This window comes from Girardinichthys multiradiatus, chromosome 24 (assembly GCF_021462225.1).
Source record: "Girardinichthys multiradiatus isolate DD_20200921_A chromosome 24, DD_fGirMul_XY1, whole genome shotgun sequence".
Taxonomy (NCBI): Eukaryota; Metazoa; Chordata; class Actinopteri; order Cyprinodontiformes; family Goodeidae; genus Girardinichthys; species Girardinichthys multiradiatus.
In genome coordinates, this window is record NC_061816.1 from 3,251,560 (window position 1) to 3,268,841 (window position 17,282).

Here is a 17,282-nt window from a genome sequence, read left to right on the forward strand (position 1 = left end):
CCCTCCAGATAAAGGAGGAACAGGAGGAACTCTGGACCAGTCAGGAAGGAGAGCAGCTCACTGTGAAGGAGGAGACTGATACCAGGTTTCCATTAACTGCAGCTCCTATCAAGAGTAAGGATTTGTTTGTGTGTGTGTCTCCTGTCTGGCAGCTAACAGTCTGGAGCATCTGGTTGTCTTTTATGATCAAAAATAGATTAGCTTCACAAAAAGGAGGAAGAAATGAGACGTTTCTCTAGTTTCAGAGTTGACTTTAATAAATGAATGATACATATATACATACAGTACATATCTGGGCCAGCAAACCTAATCCTGTGATGGAACACAATGTGACTGTTTTTCATTTAATAAGCAAAATTAAAATTATCTTATTAAGCATTTGTACTGTATTTGTGTAAAACTACCTGACTTCTAACAGTAACTTAGTAACGATACACAAATGTCACGATTCACTGCGTTTCATTCAGGACAAACAAGCGTATAAATGTATAAAAGTTTTTACTTTATTCAACAGTAAAGAAAAATGTTTAGATTTCTCATCTGATTTTATCAGTACGTTCTAGTGTTTCTAAAAGTGGGCACCGTAGCCCTGACTGGAGATTTAACTTGAGTCTGTCTATTAATATATTTATAATACAATAAAACCACATGATAATGGTCAATGTTGTTTGGGAATGTTTTCATAAGATTATGCTGATATTTAATAACCAAAAAAGGTTTAAATACATTGATGTTTTTAATATATACACAGTGCAGTGTACAGTTTGTACTTGAATGCACCATAGAGGTGCACCTGGTGGAGGAAACCCTCCCAACTGACTCCCCAGAGACGGCACCAATGTGTGTCTGCTGCTGTAAAGACTCCCAGAGCATCTGGGGCTGGTTGGATCCTACACACAGCTGGTTGTCCACCAGTGATCTTGCATCTTTCTAAATGGTAAATGGCCTGCACTTGTATAGCACATTATCTAGTCCGAGGACCCCAAAGCGCTTTACACTACAATCTTTCATCCACCCATTCATACACACACTGACAGTGGTGAGCTACATTGTAGCCACATTTGCCCTGGAGCACACTGACAGAAGTGAAGCTGCCATACACTCTGCGCCACCGCGCCCTCTGACCACCATCAGCCGGAAAGGCAGGGGAAGTGTCTCGCTCAAGGACACAACGACTTAGACAGACAGAGCAGGAATTTGAACCGGCAACCCACCGGTTACAAGACGAACCCCTACCACTGTCGCAGGTGTGACACTTTTTCAGATAAATAAGTTTATTGTAGAGCAAGTTGCGTATCTTATCACTGTTGAATGAAAGCTAGCTTAAAAGTTTGTTTCTGTCGTCACTGTAGCTGAATAAGTAACCAAACAGCAGACTCTAGTGACAGTGGGGAGTTCTGTTTTGTTGCTGGTTTTTAAAATTGCAGATTAAAAACTAAAACAATTCGGACAACAAAATACTCAACACCACGAGTGCAGACCAAGCAGCCCAGGTGTATCTCTGAATCCTGTGCAAACCCACAGGTACCCTAGAGCAGACAAGAACTAGGTACCCCACAGCTGATCTGCCTATGGTTTTGTCAGAGTTAGATACACTGATAAACTCAGAAAAGGTATGAATGAAGACACAAGCGAGTCAAAGTTATCTTTGGCTGGCCAGGGAGAGACAGTCCTCTGCTAATCAGCGACTAGCTTTTCTCAGAGGAGCTGCCCTGTGTGTCACAGCCTTTTATTAAAGAAAGAAGAAAAAAACACTCATGTCACAGCATTGTGGGTGTGATCATGCACAGTTTCACAAGTACAAGTTCTACTGATTAAAACTGGTTCCATCCAGATACTGATACAGCCCACACGTCCACATCTGGCACTCAAGGACGCGAAGATTGTCTGGGGTGCGAACAGACTGCTTCCCAGAACTCCTCCGCACACATACAGATTCCTGCTTATCAAACACCCAAATGCAACTCTAAGGCAATATTACAATTCTGTTAATAGTTCATAAAACACTCAAGATAAATGCGAAAAGTATTCAAACCACTTCTATCAAAGTTCACCAAACTAAATAAATGAAAATGTCTTTTAGTGATAAATCATAAGGATAAAGAATCGTTTTAAACTAAGCAATGATAATTTATGTACAAATCTTCCAACAAATTGCCACCCCACCCAGAATGAGTGGTTCAAGTGATAATGGTGGTCTGTCTGTTTAGCATTGGGTTATGGTTTAGCCGTGCTAAATCATGAAGCCCAACCATGCTGAGATGGAAGGAGATGAAACGGCTCATCTCAGTTTCACTGACACAAAAACATGGCACCAGTGTGTGTGTGTGGGGAGTCGTATACTGCTCTCTATTGTTCTACTGTTTCATTAATATAAAATATTAATAAAATATTTTATATTAATAAAACAGTTGTTTCACTTTTTATTATCAACTCATAATTGGTGTATGTTCACCAAACCCTCTGGAGCTTCGTCTGTCTACTGCAGAATTTTGACATTGCCTTTAAAAAAAGACAGTTTCTGTCTCCTGCTCCTGGTTGGAGTACCGGCACCACAACCACCTCACTGGAGAAGGTGTGACAGATGTCATGGTAAGAATGGCGAGCGGCTAGTGAAGCTGAGGGCCTACTTAGCCCGGTCTCCGGGGATTTTCCTGGCCCAATTTGGATCGGTTCCTCCACTGTCCAATTCATCTTCCCTGGATCCCATTTATTTGTGGCCGGTAGCTGTTGTCGACTTGGATCAGTCCTCGGATCGCCCCATTCCTTTACATCTGTGCTGGCAAGGTGTCAACCTTGGGAATCTGCAACGTCTTGCACAGACTTCACCTGTTTCTCCAACTACTGCTTCTCCGGACCCAGAATACAACAGGATAGGTCTGGTGAAGGTAATATCCATTGTGAACAAAACTTTTATCTTTAAGGATTTTTTTCATGACCCAGGATTTGGACTTCCTCTGCTTGACTGAAACATCGATCTCTACAAGTGGGTCCATTTGTTTTGGGAATTATTCCAACACTGCTGCTCATACTTTAGTACCACGAGGTCTTTGAGTGATTTCATATTTATGCTGACGACTGTGAAGTCTATGTCCCTTTTTAAAACCTAACGGTTCTGTTAACTTCTCCTTGGTGATCTCACTGACATCAGGGCATGCATGACTTTGCCAAAGTCATTTTATAAATCCAGAGGACACTGAGCTTTTGCCGTTTTGGCTTCTAAAATGTAAAATAAGCTGCAGCTGGAGGTCAGGCAAGCTCCATCTCTTGCTGTTTTTAAAACTAATTTAAAAACAAAATTTTTCTTGTTTTCACCAATTACATCCAGCTTATACTCCTAATGACTTCCCCAGGGCCTTAAATTCTTTGTAGAGGACTTCAAGGACCAGTCTGACTTCAAAACCTTTGATCAAAATATTGGAGAATATCTGTCTTGCTCTTGTCTGGTGAAGTTGTCGTACTGGTGCAGTCGTACACTCCAGCCAGGCTATCCAGATCTTGTTTTTCCTCCTGGCATCTGATTTGGGTGCCCAAGCCACCTCCGCTGACTACTTTTGATGTGAAGGAGGAAATGCTCTATTCTGAGCTCCTCCTGAATGGACGAGAGTAAGAGTGATAGACGTGTGAGAAGAAAGTATGTTCTCTACGGTTAGGGTGAAGAGATCGCCATGCATCGCAAAGTTCGTAATCACTCATTTACTGTTTAACTATATTTATTGATTGCCAACTGCGCTGCGTCCCTGTTGTCGTGAGCCTGTCCATTTCTTCATTTAAATCAATGTTGAGATCGCACCCAAGAAAAGGTGAGCAATAATGAGATCATAAAGAGCGGATACCGAAAAGCCCAGCCCTGGCAGTGTGCTTTACATTATATTAAATTGCCAGTTTATCTAAACTCTGTTGCTCCTAATAAAGCCACAGAGTAATTTCCCAGTCCCTGAACAACTGACTATTAATATAGCGTTTATCTACACCCACTGTAGCTCTCGCGTCTTTGGTAGTATATTTCTTCCTGGCTAGGAATAATACTCTCTTCCGATCAAGGATCTCCTTTGGAAACTTGTCATTAACCCTGAAATTCTTAACCCGTAGCTCTCTGTCCTGACGTCTAACCTGCTGTTTTTGCTTGCAGTGCCTGAATCTTGCTACAATTGGCAGAGGCCGGTTGTCATCAGGCTTTTACCCTGGAGCTGGTGAACTTGATGAAATGTGATTTTCTTTTTTTTTCTGGACAGCTGCATCATTCCATTGATTGGTTGGTTGGTTTTTTTTACGTTGTCCCTCGGCGTTTGGGTCTCACCTGTGAGCGATGCTTGTTGTTCCTGGCTGTAGTCCAGATACCCCCTCAGAGCTTTAAACTCCTTGTGGAGAACCTCCACCAGGGCAAGACGAGCATCCAGGCTGGTTAGCTTCTTGTCGATGGAGTCCAGGGTCCTCATGTACGAAGTGTGAGGCAGCCACGCAAACTTTTTTAATCGACAATAATAAACTAGAAACCCAATTCTCCCCTAAATCCTCTGAATTATGACTCTGAAGTATTTATTTATCTTCTACCTAATGTATTTATATATTGTGTATCTCTCTGGCCCTCTCTCGCTCTCGTAACTCAGTGTGTCAGCGTTGGTGACAGAGTCTGAGAAGTGTGTTTTCGTTCAGCTTTTGTAAAGTTTGGTCATAGAAAGTAGAGTAGCGACGACACAGGGGCAGAAATCCTTCATGACGTGTTCTATTAAAACGATTGGCATTAACTGTTAAACATACTACACGTCATGATCCTCTTGGGGAAGTCGGCGGTCTTTTATTCCCTTAACTTGAATAGTGGTAAGAGAAACGCTGATGGTGCTTCCTCAGATTAGAAGTATTCCCTTGGCCTTGCACATTGCATCGCAAATATTGCAGCGAGCGTAATCTGCACTGCATTTTGAAAAGTGGACCTATACTTTTGAGCACTTTCTATCTGCCATGCTTTGTTGGTGGTACTGACGTCATTACGCTCTAGTGTGTGCAATGCTGTATTCTTGTACTGCATTGACAATTGCCCACTTATCCACTACCTCAGGTCTTTGTAATTAGCCATGCCCACTTACACCTAACTAGGTTTTTTGCACACTACTTCAGTAGACGATGCCCATAATACCCAATAAACATTGTGCAATTAGAGCTGCCCTCTTGTGTACAATTAATTTATAAAAATATATAGTACTAAATAATGCTGATTATAAATACATTTTGAAAAAAAAATTGAAGTGAGGTGGCTGAAGAAATTCAGGCATGTTATTCAAATTGAGGTTTTCTTGGTGAATATTTAGAGATTTTTCTAACAAACTGGATTTTAACCCTCCCGCAGTCTTAGAGGGGTCGTCCTTCTACACCAATGGTCATTTGAGAATATTTTGCGAATTTTATGATGAAATTTGGATTTTTAATATTTAAATTCGGGTCATAAAAGGGTTGTATTGTATAAACGCTTTTTCAATTTTCTGTTGAAACACCATTACATCTAGGGACCTTTTAAACAATGCATTTTATTTCAGATATAGACATGGTTATTTAAGAATTGTTGAAAGTTATGAGGCATAGTGATTTCATGAAATTCCCTTAAAATTCTCTGTTCACTCTCAAAATAAGATTTAATATTTTTCTAAAGTCATCAGACTTTTATATTGTGCTTCTGTCATGAAATGTTTCTCTAGCAACATTTTGAGAATTTAAGGAGACACTGTATTCTCAATTATTTTTTTAAAATGTTTTTTTCAATGCAATAAATTAGCCACCGTTCATTGTCAGAGCCTAGCCTTGTGGGTCTGAGTGCCTCTGCAAGCAAGTTTTAACCTGACCATTTGGAAAATGTGGTCATATTTAAATGATGATTGTGTGCTGGGGTGAGGTATTGATGCACAACTGTGTCAAGATCTCAACTCAAACTGGACTGTTGAGACGAGCTGTTTTTAAAAAGTTGATCTTAGATTTGCAGTATATCGTACTTAAGGTAAAAATGGTAAAGGTAAAAATAATTGAAAATCCTTAAAAGTAGCAAGAAAATAGCTTTAAAGAAACACAATTACATTAATGGATATCTTTTGTATTTTAAAATTTCGTATTTATACCATGACACCGTGAAGCCAGTATATTTACACTCAAGGTTATCACACCATTGTGGCATCTCTGATTTTACCTACTGTACTGTTCACTGATAATATTTATCAGATTCTTTTCTCTAGTTTTAATTTTTATCATTTTTGTAAAATTGTCAGGATAAAATTGTTTATAATGCATGTAATGTGTTTCAATGATGTCTGCAGAAGAGGCTCCTGAAGAACAGAGTCCTGATATGGACCAGCAGGAGTTGCAGCTCCTCCACGTAAAGGAGGAAAATGAGAGAATCTGGGCCAGCCATGATGGAGAGCAAATTAATGTGAAGGAGAATGATGTTACCCGGTTTCCATCAACTGTTGTTCATATGAAGAGTGAAGAGGATGAAGAGAAACATCTGTTCTCTCAGCTTCATCAACAGCAAACAGAAGACAGAGATCTTCCAAGCAGCAGCTCAGGTGACCAGATAAAAGCAGAAATTAAAGAAGAGGACTGTGGGACAGCAGAATCCAGCAGGAATCCAGATCTAAATACTCATAGAGGCTCTTCCAACTATTCAGAGACTGAAGATGATGAAGAGGATGATGATGTGAAGCATCATGAATCTGAGCTTAAACGCTTGTCAGACTCTGAAACTGAAGACAGTGAGGATGATTGGAAGGAGAGCAGGACTCCAGGGTCAGGCAGAAACACTGTCAAAAAATCTTTGAGCTGCTCTGAGTGTGGGGGAAAATTTGCTAACAGACGCTCTCTTCAGAGTCACATGACATGTCATCCAAGATTGTCTTCAGAATGTTTCAGTAATGAGACGTGTTTCAGAGAGAAGAAAATAATGGATTCATTCACCAAAGTCCCGACGAGTAGTAAACATTTTAACTGTGGTGAGTGTGGTAAAAGTTTTAAATGGAAACGAGACATTAGCAGACACATGAGACTCCACACAGGAGACAAACCCTTTGGTTGTGATGTTTGTGGGAAAAGATTTACCCAAAAATCAAGTTTTAACAAGCATATGAGAATCCACACAAGTGACAAACCTTTTGGTTGTGATGCATGTGGGAAAAGATTTAACCAAAAGTCACATTTAAACATACACATGAGAATCCACACAGGAGACAAACCTTTTGTTTGTGATGTTTGTGGGAAAAGATTTAACCAAAAGTCACATTTAAACACACACATGAGAATCCACACAGGAGACAAACCTTTTGTTTGTGATGTTTGTGGGAAAAGATTTAACCAAAAGTCACATTTAAACACACACATGAGAATCCACACAGGAGACAAACCTTTTGTTTGTGGGAAAAGATTTAACCACAAATCAACTTTTTACCAGCACAAAATCATTCATTCAGGTAAGAAATCCTTTAGGTGTAGTGACTGTGGGAAAAGATTTTACCAAACTTCAGATTTAAAGAAACACCTGAGAATTCATACAGGAGACAAACCTTTTGGTTGTGATCTTTGTGGGAAAAGATTTACCAACAAATCAACTTTTTACAAGCACAAAATCATTCATTCAGGAAAGGAATCCTTTAGCTGTGTTGAATGTGGAAAAAGATTTGATCAAACTTCAGATTTAAAGAAACACATGAGAATTCACACAGGAGACAAACCATTTGGTTGTGATATTTGTGGGAAACGATTTAACCACAAATCAAGTTTAAACGAACACATAAAAACTCACACAGGGGAGAAATCTTTTGGATGTGGTACATGTGGCAAAAGATTTTCTTCCAAGTCAGATTTAAACAAACACATGAGAATTCACACAGGAGATAAACCCTTTGGTTGTGATGCATGTGGAAAGAGATTTTACCAAAAATCAGCATTAGATACACACATGAGAATTCACACAGGAGAGAAACCCTTTAGTTGTGAAGCTTGTGGGAGAAGATACGCCTACAAGTCAGTTTTAAGGAGACACATGAGAATTCACACAGGAGAGAAACCCTTTCATTGTGATGCATGTGGAAAGAGATTTCACCAAAAGTCAGCATTAGACTCACACGTGAGAATCCACACAGGAGAGAAACCCTTTAGTTGTGATATTTGTAGAAAAAGATTTATCTCCAAGTCACATTTAAACATACACATTAGAATCCACACAGGAGACAAACCTTTTGGTTGTGCTGAATGTGGAAAGACATTTAACCAAAAGGGACATTTGAACAAACACATTAAAATCCACAGAGGATAGAGAAGCTCTTTTGTTGAGATGCTTGTCTTAAAAGATTATACAAAAAGTCAAAATTAAACCCACACTTTTTTTTTAAACCGTGTCCTATCCGGCAGAGTGGCACTCAGAATTGATGTCTGATGGCCAAGAAGAAGCCTAACAGATTTACTTTTAGTAACACCATAATGCTCCACTTGAAATGTTATAAAAAACTTTATAAGAAAATGCTTTGGGATTATTTTCATAGCAATGGACCTGAGACAGAAACGGAAAGGAAAAAAAAAAAAGGAAAAAAGAGAGAGGTGGGGCAAAAAGGGAGAGAAGAATACGGAGAAAGAAGGGTGAAATTAATACACGATATCACTCTAGAAGACTGCTTCTACACCTGCAGAAACATGTTTAACAACAGCATTGTTACTGGCGATGCATGGTACTGAGTGCAAGATGTATTTAGGGGTAAATGTGGCTCAATTTAGAACATCTGTGTATCTGTTAACATCTGAATCTAAACACCTGTGGGTGTTAGTGTAAGCGCGCTTCTGTATATAAGGTTTCTCCATAACAATATGCAATAGTGTGAGGAGCCACCCAAGAAGAGGAGAGGGGAGCCCCAGGGGGACCACCCAGCAGCCATAATGCAGAAGCCCCAGGGAGCTGCAACAATGAGCCCACAGGCCTCGTCAGCAGCCGTTTACGCCGGAGCAGATCCAGCCATCCTCTATGCTCTATTCTCCCAGGTCCAGGTACCGATACCCAAGAGGGGTCCCAACCCATCTGCTTCAGTCGTTGTGTCTTTGGGCAAGACACTCCTTGCCTGCTGATGGTGGTCAGAGGGCCCGGTCATGCCGATTGTATGGTAGCCTCGCTCCTGTCAGTCTGCCCCAGGGCAGCTATGTCTACAATGTAGCTTACCACTGTCGGTGTGTGAATGTGTGTATGAATGAGTAGATGACTGATTGTAGTGTAAAGCACTTTGGGGTTATCGGACTTGATAAAGTGCTAGACAGCGGGCCATTTATCATATAGTGGCAATAAACATGCAGCCTGAACCCTCCCATTATGGATAACTTTGTCCGTTCATAGCTTCTCTGAGCTGCTCTGGTCTTCTGAGTCGGTTTGTTCTTGGCCTGCTTATAGAGGGACCAGTCCCCTCTGCTTTGGGCCTCTTCATGTGGTCTGACCCAGCTTCCTCAGGTGTGGTTGCTGTTGTTGTATGTGCAAAATGTCTTGGTGGACACACACATGTCCTCACCAAAACTGGTTTATGATGTCATTTTGTCAATGAGTTTTTTGAGGTCAGTGGCTGCAGCTTAAAAAACACTCCAATCTGTGCATTCAAAGCAGGCCTGTGACTTTTGCTTTGATTCCTCTGTCCACTTCTTTATAGTCCTTACCACAGGCTTACAAGTTCTTTATTTCTGTTGGTTTGTATGAGCTGAAGCAGATGGTGTTCAGAGTCCTGAAGCTGCTCAGGGCACAGGCCAATAGGCATCTTTTAAAACTGTGTAGCAGTGGTCCAGAGTGTTAGCTTCTCTACTTGGGCTCTCTGTATTTAGGAAGTTTATAAGTGAGATTTGTGCTGTTTAAAATCTCAGTAAACAATGAGGGAATCTTGGTGTTTGTTCCTCCATGTCGTTATTAAGTTAGCTAGCTAAGGGCAGCAGATCTGTGGAAATTCCCCTTTCCTGTGCTGAGGAAGAGCAGCTCACTCATTTAGTTTGCCAAGGAGCGGATGTTCGCCCGGTAGATATACAGGAGCAGAGCTTGCAGTCCTTTCAGAGCTTGACACCTGCACATTTTCCCTGTCTGCTTCTCCAATAATTCCCACAAAAAGCCACTGCACTTCCAACAAGGATCTCAAAAAACTCTAGATGGGTGGAAACCGGAGAAAAGCTGCTCGGGGGGACTGACTGATTCTTACAAGTTCTCTGGTTGCACGTAAGTGTAGTACAAATGCAAAGTACAGTACAAATACAGGTAAAAAAAAATCACAAAGTACAGCGAGCGTAGTACTGAGACGGCCTTCTACAGTGCCATTTTGGATTTAACTGAATCCACAATGGTCTGGGTTGGGTCCTTGTAGTGCTTGACGGTTGTTCACCTTTTTTGCTAGAGATCACACGTTTCTCTTTGTAGTCGATGAAAAAGATGGTTTAAACCCTCGAACACTTGGTAAACTCCCCATCCCTACCAAACCCTCCCCCCACCTATGGTGCATCCACACTGGTTCCTCGTTAGCTCTTTAGATCGCAATTTGGGTATTTGACCTTTTGATTTGTCCTTGTAAACAACTGTGTCATTGTTATGGTGATACATTACATTAAAATCCACAAGAATATTATCAACCAGAAAACATGGTAAAAAATCCTAAAGAATAAAAAAAAACTTGTCATGTAACAAGTTGCTATCTTGTGCCATGCAATTCTAGAATTTCGTTGAATCATTAAGCGCTAATACAGAGTGAGGCAGATGTCACAGAAGGCACCAGAAAGAACTGCACGAAGGATCACTCTGACCCCTGCAGGACCAAAGATCTAGAGCAATGGCTGGAAATGTAATGTGGAGGGCTCCCTACAGCCCGGAATGTGGAAAAACCTTAAAAGAGACAGGGGGGAAAACTTGAGTAGTGCAACCCCTCTAGGACTGTGGGAGGGATAACATGTTCAATCCTATAGTGTGTGGTGTCCAGCCACATGGCAAGCACAACACACCACACACGAACAGATTTCACTCACAAACATTCAGATTTCAGACGGGAATTCTCGCAAACCCTCTCGAGATCAAACGTGGGTTCAGAGTAATTCCCTTCCGTGTTTCTGGCACCTCGCTTTCTGATTGGTTACACATCACATTCAAAAGGCTGCATGCTTCTATGTCCTCAGGGAATACCCCACAGGGTAGGAAATCGGGACAAGACGATCCAACATGTTGAATATGTCCAATTTGAGTTCGGAGCGGTCCCAATGTCCTTCCGAGCAGACTAGATCACTCCACACACAGCAGGATTATCTGATAAGATTACCTTAATAGCCAGCACCGTTATCAGGCATGTCGGAAGTGGATGATCGTGGCGCAAATCAGCATAAAATCCTGCCGTGTGAATATTACTTACCTTCTGATTTGTGTTGTGACTGGTTGTTTGAACATATATTAATTGTTGTCCTTAATTACCTTTAAAACTAATTTTACCTCATTTCCAAATTCCTCAAAATAAATCTTGGTTATTAAACATCAATATCAACACTGAACTGTGACATCATTGCAACAATTTTATTGGTCCCCTTTTCCCTTTTTATTTGTATATATTTTCATTAGTTTCTGTATTCCTTCATTTTGCTTGGTAGTTTTGGTTGAATTGTTCTAGTCTAGTATTTTGTCAATTGAAATATTTTAACCTGGAGTTTAATTATTTTTGTTGATAAATTCTTACAGTTTGAAAATAAGTTGTTGTGAATTGATTACGTGTGTACAGACTTTGCTGTTCAGTAATGCCAGTGCTCTAATCACCCTTTCATCTATTGTTATAATACCAGCGCCATATTCAGCTGGTGTTAACATGACAATACTTGATAGACTGATGGTTTGGTTTTTAACTTTTAACTGCAATCGTTTTCATATCATCAGTGTCGGTTTACAGCCATCTGTGACGAAACACAGAATAAATCCTTCATTCAAAGTAATATTTTATTGGGTTCTAAACTAACCAGGAGCTGTTTTTTCTCTTCTTTGCCTCAGAAGCGACAAAACACTGAACTCCACTTTTACAAACCTCCTTAAAAACTGTCAAAGTTGCAACTCTACATGGAGTTTGTATTAAGTTTATAAAAGTCACAAATGGCAGATGTGGCACTATTATTGGTTATAGTTTTATTGCTGATAATCACAACTTTTGATTCCATGAGGGAAGACCTCACTCCCACAGTTACCTCTCAGCGTCGATGTTCCTGTTTTGGTGTTTTTAGAAACCAGTTGAAAACCTTTCTGGTTTATCAGGGTTTTATGTCATGATTGTATTGTGAATGTTTTTACCTGGCTTATGGTGATTTGTAATTTAATTTTGCCTGGGTTGTCCAGCGCTCTGACTGTCGGAAATCTGGAGCTGAATACGGAAACTTTACTTACTTTTCTGGCCGCATGTGGTGCCAACTTGGACCTCCAGCATCTCACTTTTACCCTACCTGCTTCATTTATTACAAACCTCTGACAAGAAGTCATACCTTTTATTAATAATAACCACTGACTTTATGTTGATTAGCAGCTGAAAAAATGCACTGTACATTATTTTTTAGTTTTTAACTTTTAGTCTTATTTTTATTTTAATCGTGGTTGTTTTACATTTTTCTTGGCAAATTAATCTTACTTTAAATGGAACTATTTTAATCTTTCCTGACTCCTATATTATTTAGTTTAGTTTTACTGCAGTATCTTTGTTTTTGTCTTGGTTTTAAAAGGAGCAATAAAAGCAAGGTTGAATTAAACTGAAGATCCCTACATTAAATATAGATGAATGTGTTAAGGAACTTTAGCTGATTTCTTTAAGTGTAAGTGATGCAGTTATAATTGAATGCATTGATTTGAAATGAATCAGTGTCAAAATAAAGTGGCTTGTAGACTTCCAATTTTCCATTTAATTACATATTGATTCTTTTAAGTAGATCTTGAGCTGTTAGAAAGTTCAGTTTAATTCAGTTTATTTACAGGTCCTTCTCAAAATATTAGCATATTGTGATAAAGTTCATTATTTTCCATAATGTCATGATGAAAATTTAACATTCATATATTTTAGATTAATTGCACATTAACTGAAATATTTCAGGTCTTTTATTGTCTTAATACGGATGATTTTGGAATACAGCTCATGAAAACCCAAAATTCCTATCTCACAAAATTAGCATATCATTAAAAGGGTCTCTAAACGAGCTATGAACCTAATCATCTGAATCAACGAGTTAACTCTAAACACCTGCAAAAGATTCCTGAGGCCTTTAAAACTCCCAGCCTGGTTCATCACTCAAAACCCCAATCACGGGTAAGACTGCCGACCTGACTGCTGTCCAGAAGGCCACTATTGAATTGACACCCTCAAGCAAGAGGGAAAGACACAGAAAGAAATTTCTGAACGAATAGGCTGTTCCCAGAGTGCTGTATCAAGGCACCTCAGTGGGAAGTCTGTGGGAAGGAAAAAGTGTGGCAGAAAACGCTGCACAACGAGAAGAGGTGACCGGACCCTGAGGAAGATTTTGGAGAAGGGCCGATTCCAGACCTTGGGGGACCTGCGGAAGCAGTGGACTGAGTCTGGAGTAGAAACATCCAGAGCCACCGTGCACAGGTGTGTGCAGGAAATGGGCTACAGGTGCCGCATTCCCCAGACCTGGGCTACAGAGAAGCAGCACTGGACTGTTGCTTAGTGGTCGAAAGTACTTTTTTCGGATGAAAGCAAATTCTGCATGTCATTCGGAAATCAAGGTGCCAGAGTCTGGAGGAAGACTGGGGAGAAGGAAATGCCAGAAGTCCAGTGTCAAGTACCCACAGTCAGTGATGGTCTGGTTGCCGTGTCAGCTGCTGGTGTTGGTCCACTGTGTTTTATCAAGGGCAGGGTCAATGCAGCTAGCTATCAGGAGATTTTGGAGCACTTCATGCTTCCATCTGCTGAAAAGCTTTATGGAGATGAAGATTTCATTTTTCAGCACGACCTGGCACCTGCTCACAGTGCCAAAACCACTGGTAAATGGTTTACTGACCATGGTATCACTGTGCTCAATTGGCTTGCCAACTCTCCTGACCTGAACCCCATAGAGAATCTGTGGGATATTGTGAAGAGAACGTTGAGAAACTCAAGACCCAACACTCTGGATGAGCTAAAGGCCGTTATCGAAGCATCCTGGGCCTCCATAAGACCTCAGCAGTGCCACAGGCTGATTGCCTCCATGCCACGCCGCATTGAAGCAGTAATTTCTGCCAAAGGATTCCCGACCAAGTATTGAGTGAATAACTGTACATGATTATTTGAAGGTTGACGTTTTTTGTATTAAAAACGCTTTTCTTTTATTGGTCGGATGAAATATGCTAATTTTGTGAGATAGGAATTTTGGGTTTTCATGAGCTGTATGCCACAATCATCCGTATTAAGACAATAAAAGACCTGATATATTTCAGTTAGTCTGCAATGAATCTAAAATATATGAATGTTAAATTTTCATCATTATATTATAGAAAATAACGAACTTTATCACAATATGCTAATATTTTGAGAAGGACCTGTATAACTGAGTGTGTGTGCAAGAACTAGACTGTCAACACAAATAGTCGCCTTTGTCCTTGAGGAGACAGATGGAAGTTTTCTCAATCGGCCGCAAAGTTTTATCTGGGTCACAGCTGTCAGGGGGTGCTGGGAAAGAGCGCCATGTTTACATAACATCCAGGAGATATTTTGTCGACAGCAACTTAGCAGAATCTACCAAGACTACGTTGGGGCACCAGATTTAGAAAAACAATAAATGTTCTGGTTCAAGCAGTATTGTGGATTTCCAACCACTTTAAGAGTTTTTACTGTTATCTCTCAATTGCGAATCCAAATATCCAAATTTCTGGGACTTTATGCAACATTTAGTCAGTTGTAGACGAACTACTTTCAGTGTTTATAAGACGAGATGTTTCAACGTTGTTTATATGCACGAAATAGCGCGTAGATCAGTGTTATTGTTGTAAGGCTGCTGTTACAGTTGTTAGCAATACGAACAAAAACAAGCAGGAACTGGAACGCTACAACTCGGAAATGACGTAAGTTCCGACGTCCCAGTTCCGACTTCCGAGGTTCCGCAGCATTTATCCTTTGTTCCCTGTTCGTCAGCAGCCCAGAAGCGGGAGTGTTGATAAAGCTGTAAGAGAGCTGCAGCAGCAACAGTTGATGAACTCTGGAAAGAAGTCCAGCAGCTTGAGGAACATCTGGTCAAAGAAACTGGAGAGAAGCAGGAGCTCAAACAGCGGCAGGACGCAGCAGAGGAAGAGACACCAGATGATGGATGATGTTTTCCAGCCCAGATTAGGTTTGGATGTTTCCTTCTTCATGCCAACTGTGTGGATGGTAGTTAAAGTTTAGGAGCCGTTTTCAGTCTGCTGGTGGATTATTCCTCTGAATTAGAACTCGTTGTTAGGATAGTGAAACATCAGCAGGAGCTTCTGGAGCCCAGCTCAGAAATATTAGAGTTTGAAACGACAGAGGATCATCTAACTGCGGTGAAGTAGAAATCAGATGTGTCCATCCATGGTGTATTACGTGTCGAAGCCGTCTCTGCTTCCCCGGGTCCGTTGATTTGGGCACAGGTTTCAAAAGAGTGAAATAAACACAAAGTACAATTAGCTTACAGTGCCTTGCGAAAGTACTCGGCCCCCTTGAACTTTTCAACCTCTTGCCAAATTTCAGGCTTCAAACATAAAGATATAAAATTCTAATTTTTGTGAAGAATCAACAACAAGTGGGACACAATCGTGAAGTGGAATGAAATTTATTGGATGTGTCAAACTTGTTTAACAAGTAAAAAACTGAAAAGTGGGGCATGCAATATTATTTGGCCCCCTTGCGTTAATACTTTGTAGCGCCACCCTTTACTGCAATTACAGCTGCAAGTCGCTTGGGGTATGTCTCTATCAGTTTTGCACATTGAGAGACTGAAATTCTTCATTGCAAAACATCTCGAGCTCAGTGAGGTTGGATGGAGAGCGTTCGTGAGCGTTCTTCAGCTCTTTCTACAGATTCTTGATTGGATTCAGGTCTGGACTTTGACTTGGCCATTCCAACACCTGGATACATTTATTTGTGAACCATTCCATTGTAGATTTGGCTTTATGTTTTGGATCATTGTCTTGTTGGAAGATAAATCTCCGTCCCAGTCTCAGGTCTCTTGCAGACTCCAACAAGTTGTCTTCCAGAATGGTCCTGTATTTGGCCCCATCCATCTTCCCATCAATTTTGACCATCTTCCCTGTCCCTGCTGATGAAAAGCAGGCCCAAACCATGATGCTGCCACCACCATGTTTGACAGTGGGGATGGTGTGTTCAGTGTGATGAGCTGTGTTGCTTTTACACCAAACATTTCGTTTTGCATTGTAGCCAAACAGTTGGATATTGGTTTCATCTGACCAGAGCACCTTCTTCCACCTGTTTGGTGTGTCTCCCAGGTGGCTTGAGGCAAACTTTAAATGAGACGTTTTATGGATATCTTTGAGAAATGGCTTTCTTCTTGCCACTCTTTCATAAAGGCCAGATTTGTGCAGTGTATGACTGATTGTTGTCCTATGGACAGATTCTCCCACCTCAGCTGTAGATCTCTGCAGTTCATCCAGAGTGATCATGGTCCTCTTGGCTGCATCTCTGATCAGTCTTCTCCTTGTTAGAGATGAGAGTTTAGAGGGACGGCCGGGTCTTGGTAGATTTGCAGTGGTCTGATACTCCTTCCATTTCAATATGATTGCTTGCACAGTGCTCCTTGGGATGTTTAAAGCTTGGGAAATCTTTTTGTATCCAAATCCGGCTTTAAACTTCTCCACAACAGTATCTTGGACCTGCCTGGTGTGTTCCTTGGTATTCATGATGCTCTCTGCGCTTTGAACAGAACCCTGAGACTATCACAGAGCAGGTGCATTTATACGGAGACTTGATTACACACAGGTGGATTCTATTTATCATCATCAGTCATTTGGGACAACATTGGATCATTCAGAGATCCTCACTGAACTTCAGGAGTGAGTTTGCTGCACTGAAACTAAAGGGGCCGAATAATATTGCACGCCCCACTTTTCAGTTTTTTATTTGTTAACAAAGTTTGACACATCCAATAAATTTCATTCCACTTCATGATTGTGTCCCACTTGTTGTGGATTCTTTACAAAAAATTTGAATTTTATATCTTTATGTTTGAAGCCTGAAATGTGGCAAAAGGTTGACCAGTTCAAGGGGACCGAGTACTTTCGCAAGGCACTGTATGTTTGCCTCTGCGCAGAGTGAGAGAAA

At 40.7% G+C, this 17,282-nt stretch overlaps 2 protein-coding genes across 3 annotated transcripts in view; one reads left to right on the top strand and one right to left on the bottom strand.

Moving 5' to 3' along the window:
* LOC124861150 (zinc finger protein 665-like) overlaps positions 1 to 4,439 on the bottom strand; it is a 41,101-nt gene extending 36,662 nt beyond the window's left edge. Inside the window, exon 1 of the mRNA XM_047354672.1 lies at positions 4,301 to 4,439. Coding sequence (XP_047210628.1) covers positions 4,301 to 4,439 — 139 coding nt within the window. The remainder of the gene's footprint in view (positions 1 to 4,300) is intronic.
* LOC124861420 (zinc finger protein 260-like) overlaps positions 1 to 17,282 on the top strand; it is a 680,754-nt gene that overhangs the window by 534,770 nt on the left and 128,702 nt on the right. The window contains exon 3 of one of the 2 annotated variants that reach the window (XM_047355176.1): positions 6,303 to 9,653. The exons of the other annotated variant lie outside the window; for it this stretch is intronic. Coding sequence (XP_047211132.1) covers positions 6,303 to 8,293 — 1,991 coding nt within the window. The 3' untranslated portion in view covers positions 8,294 to 9,653. Of the gene's footprint in view, positions 1 to 6,302; positions 9,654 to 17,282 lie in introns of those variants that run through there. 2 annotated transcript variants of the gene reach the window in all.